Raw genomic sequence first — 10,336 nt, 5'->3', positions numbered from 1 at the left:
AGCCGGGCGCGGGGACGGCGGTGCTGGAGGGATCGCCAGCCCCACAAGTGGGTCACTCCCTTGCCTCGCCCAAGGACAATATTGTGACAGGAACATCTCTAACAGCCTCTGCAACGCACGCAGGATGCCACAGCTGTCAGCCGGGCGTCCTGCCCCTCGTCCATCCCTGCCCCACGCCCTTCCCGCCTGCCACGGTGGCAGGGCCCCGCTCGCACGGCTGCGTCCCCGCTTCGGCGGGCCAGCTCCCACGCGCCGTTCTTGGGGCGCTGAGGGAAGCAAGGGAAGCGGTTCGTCTGCTGCAAGATTCATCTTGCAAAAGGAGCGTGGGCGGACGGACGGACGGATCAGCCCCCCGCTTCCCTCTCCCGTGTGCAAGCGGCGTTCAGGTGAAGCTCAGGCAAGATCCTGGGCATGGGGCATCAGCCGGGTCTGCAGGCCCCCGGACCTGGTGGGAAGGAGGACCTCAGCATTGCCTAGCTCTAGAGCCCACCCGCCAACTGCACTGCGAGCTCCTCATCACCCTTATCTCGTCCAGTTCTGTCTTCCGCGTGTTGCCGCAGGCGTCCCCTCCCTCGCCCAGACCTGCAGCACGTAGGTCTCTGCTCCAGTCCCGGCTCTGAGGTGGAGGCTGGGCAAGGGGAGAGGGTTCGGGGATGTAGAGGACGCCAGAGCACCGGGAAGGTGCAACTCGCAAGAGACTAGGGGTGATGCCGGCACTGCAACCCCACCGGCTCCCCCTCAGCAGGCTCTCAGCGCCCTCCTCCGCCTCCGCGTTGTCCCTGTCGCTCAGGTGTCGCCGATGCGGTAAGCGGTGGCATGGCTGTCGCCCGCAGCCTCGTCCCTGGAGGTGGACACCAGGGCCAGGGCAGACTGGGGCCGGGGCCGGGGCCGGGGCCGCTGGGCTGCCCCCCGGCGCAGCCTGCCCCGGTACTTGTCCCCAGCCATGAAGTACAAAATGGGGTCGAGGCAGCTGTTGATGCTGGCCAGGGGCCGCGTGATCTTGTAGGTGAAGTTGATGATGTTGAGGGTCCGGCATTCCGCTTGGAAGTAGCGGGAGGTGTAGTAGAGGGTCCGGGTGATGTGGAAAGGCACGAAGCAGATTGCAAAGACGGTGAGCACGATGATGATCATCTTGATGGAGCGCTTCTTGTAGGAGGGCATTCGGGTGCCGGTGCTGGAGAAGCTGGATTTGCAGAGCTTCTTGGCCATCAGGCAATAGCACAGGACGATAACCAGGAAGGGCACCCCGAAGAGGAGGGCCATGACAGAGGAGCTGTAATGCACGTAATGATCGAACTCCTCGGGCTTGGTGGTGTCGTGGCAAAGGGTGCTGTTGTGCCTGGAGCTGATGGTGACAAAGATGAGGTTGGGGATGAGGCAGATGGTGACAACAAGCCACACACCCACACAAATGAGGCGTGCGTGCTTGGTCTTCACCCACTTGAGGGAGCGGATAGGGTGACAGATGCCCATGTAGCGGTGGACACTGATACACGTGAGGAAGAGGATGCTGCTGTAGAGGTTTGCGTAGAAAAGGAAGCGCACTATCTTGCAGAGACATTCCCCAAAGGGCCAGTTGTTGCGGTCTGCATAGTAATAGACCAAGGTGGGGAGGGAGAGCACGTAGAGCGTGTCAGAGACAGCCAGGTTAAACATGTAGGTCGTGGTGGCGTTCCATGGCCTCATCCTGGAGACGAAAATCCACAAGGCCCAAGAGTTGAGCAGCAGCCCCACCACAAACACGAACGCGTAGGAGACGGGCAGCAGGATGAACTTGAACTCCTCGTCGAACACGCACTTTGCTTCTGCCACGGTGGTGGCGTTCCCTACCAGCCAGGAAGCAGGCGTTGGTGTCCACAGGGCAACTGGGAATGTCCTCACTGAAGTGGCCATGTTCTCAAAGCCAGACCTAGAAGAGCAGTTAATAAAAACGCATTAGTTGTTGATCCCAACCATTGTCAGGCACAAAGAGTGGAAGGGAGCCAAAGATGCCAGATTTTTTTCCCCCCCTCCAGGAGCTCCGGCCACTTTGATGATTCTCTGTTTTTCCTCAGCTCTCACATTTGGGCCTTGTAGTCAGCCAAGAAAGGCTTGACAAATCCTCCCCTTTGGAGCCCCCACAGTGACACCCGTTAATCATCCCTTTGAGCACCGCGCAGTGACACCAGCGCTGTGCGAGAGCCCGGGAAGCATGCCTCAGACAGAAAGGCTTGCGTCCCCGTCCCCGTCCCCCCCCAACCACCACGCCGAGCCCCAGCCGCCGGGCCAGCAAACCCACTGCGCCGCTAACAAAGAAACCTTTATGAGCAAGAGCAACCCCCTGCTCGGTGCCAGCGCAGGCTCTTGGAACCCAGCTCAGCCTAATTGGCACCATCCTGACAATGCTGCTCGTCCCGGAGGGGTCCTTGGCAGAAGAAAGGCTAGAGGAGAAGAAAGGCTTGTCTGGGGGAATATTATGGCCTGCAGAAATCCTTGGGGGGCTGTTAAAGGAGCCTTTGGGAGAGAGTGTCCCTGGACAGTGAGGGGCCTCCAGCTGCCGGGTATTCTCAGTAGGAGAGAGATGATCTAAGCGGTGCGGAGAGGAGCTGTGACAGAGCCAAGTCCCAGCGCAGGAGAGTGCAAGTTCACAAGCCAGGCAGGACAYTTCCCTGTTGAGCATTGTTAGGATCAAAGACTGGGATTTTCATCATCCTGGCAAATTAATCCCCAGGGTAAAATGTGAGGGCAAACTATAAAATGATTGCATCTGCATCTCAAGATGTCTAAAGTTCAGAGTCCGCTTCTCCAGAAGAAAGAGGGAGCTTCTACCGCAATTGTCACATCCTACAAAGCCCTGGGTCTCAGAAGAGTTTCAGCATCTCAGTTCTTCCAAGATTGCCTTGCTTCCTTGCAAAGCACTTCCAGAACAGCTGCTTCCATCAGCCAAGGCAGCAGACTGAGAAGCCACAGGCAGGGTGGACAGAGGCAGCTCAACAGTTGGCCCCACAATGGTGGAGGGTAAAAGAGCAGCTGGCTGGAGTAAAAACCTCTTTTAGCTGTCAGCTGCTGCAAGTCCAATTGGGCAATCTGTATATTCCGGCTTTGACCCGGTGCACAAGCTTGGTGCCAGCCAGTGCTTCTGCAGCTTTGCTAACAGCAGGCCAAAGCCACACCTTAAGCAAGGACAAAAAACCAGGACGCTTAACTGCATACACTTACCTGCATTTTGGGCTCACACTAGATATGCCATTTTTATTTCAACCTGATAGGTTAAAACCATAATCAAAGATGCTCAAAAAAAGTAATTGTAAAGCCATATATTCTTATCCCATGGACATGCATCTATAGGGGTCCAGCAAAGATTCGCTCCTGGGCCAGTGGCATYTACCAAAGGTCCTGAGGAAAATATAAAGCTATAGCTGGTAATATTTCAGAGGATTCAAAAGTAATAGGGTCTGGCCAGTTACACAGGCTAAGCTGCATTTTCCCAGTGGGCCCCACTGAATCCTGGAGTTTTAAACATAACCAAAAGCAAGGGCTTGTTTGGAGAGTCAGGAAAGGCGGTCTGCACTTGTAACCTGAGGCTGGTGCTTCTGCACACAGCGGTGCTGGAAAGGACTTGCAGACCGAATCCAGGCGGGCTGAGCCCCATCTCCCCATTCTGTGGGCAAGTGGCTAGGGTCCATGGTGTCCTTAGATTAGTAACCAGGGAAATCTGAAATGGGAGCAGGAGTTGGCTTCTGCCGTGCTGCGGAGAGAGCTGAGGGTGCATCTGAACGCTGTATCTCACAGCAGGGGTTGCGCAGCGTGTGTTTGGTTTATGTTGGTTCAGAGCTCACCCACGAGATGACGTTAGGACAGAGGAGGACTCTGGGTCCAGGGAGATGACACACGTTGATGGGATGTTGGTTTCAGTGATACAAGGCAGAAGGCTGCGTTGCCTTCTGCTCTCCTCCCTCGGTCTCCTCTTCCTCCCGTCCCCTTTATCCCTTTCATTCATGGCTCCAGGGTCAGGTGAGACTGGATCCGTTTTGTCACTTTGCTCTGCAGAGCCTTGCCTGGATAGATTGGCATTCCTAGATTTACAGTCATGATCGTAAATTAATCAGCAGGCAGATGGGCTGAGAGACAGGAGGGTGTCCGTGCCGGGCCAGCCTCCGTGGCTGCACATGMTCTGCGCCGTTTGTTTGAGTTCTGGGCTGAGCTGGAGCCTCGGGCCCAAATCAAACACTCTGCAGTTGCTTTCCAGCTACAGAAAGTGCAGATTGCTTCACAGCTTTATTACAGGGATGAGTTCAGAGAGCAACAGGCAGATCCTGATCAAACATTAACAAAGGAAATTGTCAATTCCCCTGTAAACAGCAGAGAAAAAACAGCTCATGGGAAACCCTAGCAGCCTCCGGGCTCTGGTACCAGCTGCATCTTGCAATCTTGGCTTGGACCACTTTGCGGGAACACTTCCATGGAAATCCCAGGTGCTGGGAGAGCAATGGCAGGGATTTGGGAAGTGGCCTGTCTCTGCCGCCAGCATGGGCTGCAGCACCGGGAGCTGCTGGGCAATGCCAGCATCCCGCTGAAGGGGCTGCAGGGTGTCCTGCCAGGAGGATACACCCAGGTCTCCCTCACGTATGTGGTTCAAACACCCATCTGAGAGGTCCCAGAGCATTGGGACTATCAAGAATCAAGCGGGCTCTGCTACTTAATTTAGCCGGCTTCGCCAGGTCTCATCCCTGGATCACGTCCATCAGCCACATTTCAGATATGTGCAAGGCAGAAGTTTCTGTGCATCTGAGAGCCAAGAAGATTCCCTGGACCCTGGACTATTTTGGGGCGGTGTGTCCAGCTCCCCTGGCGTTCTTGGGTGTGTTTTATGGTGTTGTCCTGACTTGAGCCTGGACAGCTGCTCTGCTGCCCCGACACGTCTATAGGGAAGTGGAGGAAGACCGAAATGGCGCCATCGGCGTAGTGAGGAGCAAAGAGCTTGCTCAGCTGTAAAGCTGCAAAGCTGCTGGCAGAGCTTTCTTTCTAATAAGCTTATTTCAGGCAATCTCTGACCAGACCTAGCTTGGATTTTTTTTTTTCCCCAACTTTAACTATATAGTTATTCATTGTCCTGGGGAAATGAGCAAATAATGCTGCTTCACCCACGAAGACTATGGAACATCTTATGTTCTCAGCTTGGGTAGGAAGAACAAGCCCTGGATAGAAAGCAGGCATAGCAGGGAGTTAATAAAGTGATGCAGCTGCCTGTTCTTCTCTACCGCTAACATCCTTTGTGTAAGACTGTCTCAGACGATCACCACAATTCACAGATGAACACCAGCTGATAAGCACGTACYTAGCAAGATGCAAGGCCTGAGAAAGTAAAAAGATTCGGACTCTCTCTGCCAGCAAAGCAATCCTCGCCGGARCCTGCACAGCAAAGTCAAGCAGTGGCTGTGCAGCAGAGCAGCAAATACTCTCTGTGGAGAGACCAGCGAACAGGGAAGGTCTTGCTGGGATCAAACGGGTGCCTGTACTACCCTGCCGGGGTTCGGAACGATCGTGCACGTATCACATCTGCGCTCAAGCCTTCCTCGCACCAGCATCTGCTCAGCTTCCCACTCCAGCTGCAGGCCTTTGTCCCAGTTCTCAATGCAGTCATYACCGAGCCCCAGCGACATCGAGTCTGAATTTGGGTCTATGAATCATTTTGACAGCGGTGTCCTTAGAGAAAGGGCAGGGAGAAGCACACAAGGGAAGGCCTTTGCAGGGTAGAACCGGTTACTGAGACACCGTCGAGAGAAGGCGCCAGCCTATGAGTTCACCTGCCTTTAAGGCAACTTGTGATACGTTCCTCGTGGGAAAACCCTGCTGCTCCAGGTGTCTTTCACGGTAGAGATATTCCCTTCCATCCGCAGGTTCAACAAAGGACTGAGGCTCCTAATGCTAACTCAGCTTCTGGCTGACGAGCGAAACCAGTGCGAGGTTAAAAGCCTGCACAAGAGATGGGGGCTTAAGCCCTGTGCTGGGTGCGGGCCATCRGGACCACCCGCTCTCCTTCGGCTGGTCCCCAGGAGGGGAGGAAGCCCGGACTGTGACAGCTTCCACGCGGGACCTCACCGGTGGCAGGCACTGTACGACGTACCAAGCCCTGGTGATGGGGAGACCYGATCGGTGGAAAGGGACTTATCTTCAGCGCTGAAATATTAACCCAAGGTAATCCATCGCCCCTGCGGCACAGCACCATTGGCACCAGCCCGTCCAAAGGCAAGGAAAGGTGGCTCCGCTCCCCCAGGCAGAGCAGGAGCATGAGGAAGTCACTATTATCTATCCTTCGGCTGAGATTTTCCTAACACTGCAGCAAAGGGCCGTGTCAGAGCAAGTTTCGGAACAGAAATAAGAGGAGATGCCGGGAATCCCAGGCCCGAGATCGCTGCGGGTGTGCATGGGAATTTCCTGGCTCCCTCAGAACAATACAGAGCTCTGCTGGGCTGCTCTACCCTTGCAAAGCCAGGAAAAGGAGGGATCGGGCTTGGAAGGAGAGTCTAGCTCTGGGTATAACACAGCTCACCTTCCAGCGTCCCATTAAACCAGTATAAATTTATTACAGCATAAAATTTTCGGTACATTTTTGCTGGCAGGACYGTCAAGAAAATCAAAGAACTGAAACCCCTGAGCTTGTGCATGGCCTCAGCGGAGCACCTGGAGCCACGTCCGGGGGAAGAAACCGGCAGCCATCTGTCTCAGGTGCAGCCAGACTCCCTTCGTCGCTGGGGTTTATTGCACGGGTCTGGCCAGCAGCTGTTTCTCTCAAAGTCGAGACACCGATGAGGATATGAAGGATCAGGAGATTTGTTTTCCTCTTCTAACCTCTGAACAAATGGAGCATGAAACAACGCRATCTACCAGACCGGACGTGCTGAAGGATTCAGCGACCAAAGCCAATTTCCAAAAAACACAGGTCGACAATCATGAGGAAGATATGAAAAAATCCAGTGGGTTAAAAAAAAATAAAAATCTAACATCAAAAAGAAAAGAGAAAGACAAAGGAAAAGGGAGAAAGCATCTGAGTAGCTGTCTGGTGGAGGGCTCTTCAGGTGGGAGCGTAGGTTCATGGTGTCTGTCTCCCAAAAATACAAAGCCTTGAGCATAGCTGGTATTTAGCAACATCTTTTAACTATCCCTAAGCCAGTTTTCTTCAGGAAAACTGCTGAAAGACAAAAACGTGAGACGACTACGTTTGACACTCTAATCTCAACAGCCAACGTTTCCTGCTTCCTCATCTTAGTCATGAACAAAATCAGCGGTTTAAGTTGCTCTGATTTACATTAGTCCACCCTGAGGACAYGTCATCGCCGGGCCTGTTCCCATTTCCAGGTAACTTCACCAGCACCGTTTTTCCCTGGCCACGGCCTCTCCTGCGTGGACTTTTTCCGGAGGGAGCGAGCGCAGCTGCAGCGAGGCTCCGAGCTCCGTGTCAGCCGTGTCCCGGCCGGGCGCTGCCGCCTGGGAGCCAGCCAGGGAGATAAAAAGCCCTGGAGGAAAAGGACGCGGAGCGGCTCGCCTGGACCCCGGCACGCCGCAGCGTTCCCCAGGCCTCCTGCGTGCCGAATTTACGTAGGCGCGGTGGAAAGGCGTCAATAAAACGGATGAGCCCAGCAGTGCGGATGCCGGGCTCCGCTCGGGAGCCAAAGGTCCTGCCGCCCCGGGAGGACGGGGGACGCCGGGGCTGCCCCATCCGGCCCCGCGCCGTCGGCACTTTGGGAGCTGCTGCACAGAAACGCGAATTGCGGAGAGGAGCGGCCGAGCCGCTGAGTGATATCTGGGCAGGGTGAGCTGGAAGCGAGGGAGACGCGGGGCTTTTCTTCTCGCCCAAAAACGCTCGGAAGTTGCAAAACAAGGGGAAATTATGCAAAACGCCCTGCACAAGGACCCTTGTCCCTAATCGCCACGTGGTTTGCACAGCCAAAGCCCTGGCACGGGGAGGGATGGGGACGGGGGGGGGGCGTGTGACCCGATTTCTTTTTGATCCTTTTTCCTTTGGCTGCGAGAGCGGCTGCAGCCGAAGGGCAAACGCCGAGTCGCTGCCCCCGGAGCCGACGCTTCCTCCCCCGGGAGCGGACGCTTTCCGTGCTGCCCGTGGGCTCGTCCTCGCCGAGGTGACGCCRTTTCCCAGCGGGGAGGGATGTGACATGGGTGTTTTTTTGTTTTTTTGTTTTTTTGACTAATTTTGCCAGTTCGGCAGGGTTGCCCCCAGACCCTCCACCTCCTCGGGACGAGCCCACGGAGCTAGGATGGAGGCAGAGCAGCCGGAGGGCAACTCGCCTCCGGAGGGGGACAACCCCCTTGGAGCGAGGCAGAGGGGGCAGAGGAGGAGGAGGAGGCAGCGCGTGGGGAGGGATGAAGGCCCCGCTGGGGAGGACGCCCAGGCCCGGCTGGGGCGACGACAGCAAGGACGGGGCGTCCCTCGGCGCCCGCTCGGTGCCCCCCCCCCGCCATCCCGAAACCCGCACCCCTGGGGCGGCCGGGTCCGGCTCCCCGGGAAGGTCCCACGTCCCCTGTCCCCACCGTCCCCACCGTCCCCACCGCCGCCACCGCCTCCGCCTCACCTCCAGTCCCGGCGCGGGGGCCATGCCGGGCCGGGCGCCCTCGAGCAGCACCGCTCCYGCTCCCGCTCCTGCTCCCGCTCTGCGGCTCGGGGAGCAAAGTGCCAGGGAGAGGCCGGGCCGGAGGCGGGCGGAGGCGGGGGCAGGTGCCCGAGGCCACCACCACTGCCAGCTTCCCTCGCCACCGCCACCGCCACCGTCACGGGGACAGGGATGGGGACGGGGACGGGGACGGGGACGGCTGCCCCCCCTTGCCGCCCCCCCGGCCCTGCACCCCGGGGTCTCACACCCAGTCCCCTCTCCTGGGGGACAAAGGTGGCCACTGCCACCTTGAGGCCAGCCCGGGCATCGTGTCCCCAAGGATGGGCACCGCTCCGAGGAAGCTTCAGTTTCTTCGGAAGAGCGCGTTCACCTCCGCGCTGCGGCCCCCCGCCGAGGATGCGGCACGTGCCAAACCATCCGGGCCGCGGGAGGAAGCGGCGCGTTCCCGCCGGGATGGCTCCCGCCGCATCGCGGCCGGCGTCGAAGACCAGGCGGCCCCGCGGCGCCCTCCGAGCCCTGAGGCTTTATTCTCGGTCGCGACGACAACGGCGAGAGAGAGAGGCGCRAGGAAACGGCGACGCCACGGCCTTCGGGAAGGGGATGGTCCTCACCTCCAGCGTGGCCTCCACGCGTCCCACGTCCCTGTCCCACAGGCTACCACCTCTCTTGGCTGGCGAGGCTCTCCGCTTCCCGGTGGAGAAACGTCCGGTCGCTTACTGGCGAGGCCGGACAGCTTGGGAGCGCGGCTGGTTTCACCGCAACAGGTCCGGGCTTGGGTGCAGGCATGGCACGGGCGCGTGCTGCAGCTGTCAGCGGGGCACGTTCGGCGAGACGTCGGCAGTGGTGGAGAAGACCGCGGAGGAAGCCAGCCAAGAGCGCATTTCCCAGTCACAGGTTTATCCCTGTGACCTCCAGTCCTGCCTCCTCTGCTCGGGGCTCTGGGCACCTTAGAGCAGAAGCTCCCCAAGAAGCTCCTCGGAGGAAACCCGCGCGYGTGGCACGTGCCACGCTGGCATCTAGGCGTTTGGTTTCAGGTAGGGTCTCTGCTGCGGACTTTCAGCRGCGCTCTCGCGGAGTTTGGCTTGGATGAGCTTCCGGTGAGTAGGGCTCAGCACCCCGGCTTCCAGCAGGTCCTGCTCAGTGATGTCTCTGTACGGTGGGGTGAGAGAGAGCAGCTGCGGGGAGGCCACCGAGAGGGCGCAGGGGCCAAGGGGATTCAGAAGGACTTGGGGTCTTGATCGGTTAACGGTCCCCTCTTCTGCGCTCTACCTTTCCTCCCTCCCTCCAGGCTTGGGGCTCACCAGGGACCTCGGGGACACAGGAGCTGGCCTGACCTGCTCCACTACTGCTTTGGCACTTGGGGACCGATTGCCCCACTGTGAGCTCCAGGACTTGGGGGGATACCTGAAGAACTCGAGGTCATCCCAGCCGTTTTCATACAGCCCCTCCTTGTATTGCTCCAAGCCGAGGTGACTCAGCCACGCGCCGATGCTGCGGGAGCGGTCGCCCCTGTCGCAGGGCCACTGGGGAGAGAAGGACAAGGACACGCTCCAGCAGCGTCGCGGCAGAGGACCGCGATGCGGCCGCCCTCGTTTCACCCACCGCGCGCAGCCAGGTGGTACCTCCGTGGTGCGGCCGTGCCGCCGGGCGTCCTGCGTGGGTGGCGGCAGCGGCGGCAGCGGCTCCAGGGCGCTGCGGGTCTGGCGCAGCTGCGCCTTGGGGCCACC

At 58.3% G+C, this 10,336-nt stretch overlaps 1 protein-coding gene across 1 annotated transcript; it reads right to left on the bottom strand.

The window, feature by feature from the left end:
* Positions 1–210: 210 nt before the first annotated feature.
* On the bottom strand, positions 211–1,902 carry P2RY4 (pyrimidinergic receptor P2Y4). The gene has a single exon (XM_026066300.1). The coding sequence runs from the start codon at positions 1,891–1,893 to the stop codon at positions 787–789; it is 1,107 nt and encodes a 368-aa protein (XP_025922085.1). The 5' UTR covers positions 1,894–1,902; the 3' UTR covers positions 211–786.
* Positions 1,903–10,336: the final 8,434 nt, after the last annotated feature.

The sequence above is a fragment of the Apteryx rowi genome, unplaced genomic scaffold, assembly GCF_003343035.1.
Source record: "Apteryx rowi isolate R43461 unplaced genomic scaffold, aptRow1 scaffold_24, whole genome shotgun sequence".
Classification (NCBI taxonomy): Eukaryota; Metazoa; Chordata; class Aves; order Apterygiformes; family Apterygidae; genus Apteryx; species Apteryx rowi.
Note: the sequence above shows the minus strand (reverse complement) of the source record. Positions and strands in the feature narration are given on the sequence as shown.

Coding starts and splice junctions, on each gene's coding strand:
- P2RY4 (XM_026066300.1), bottom strand. CDS start 1,893: ATGGCCACTTCAGTGAGGACATTCCCAGTTGCCCTGTGGACACCAACG.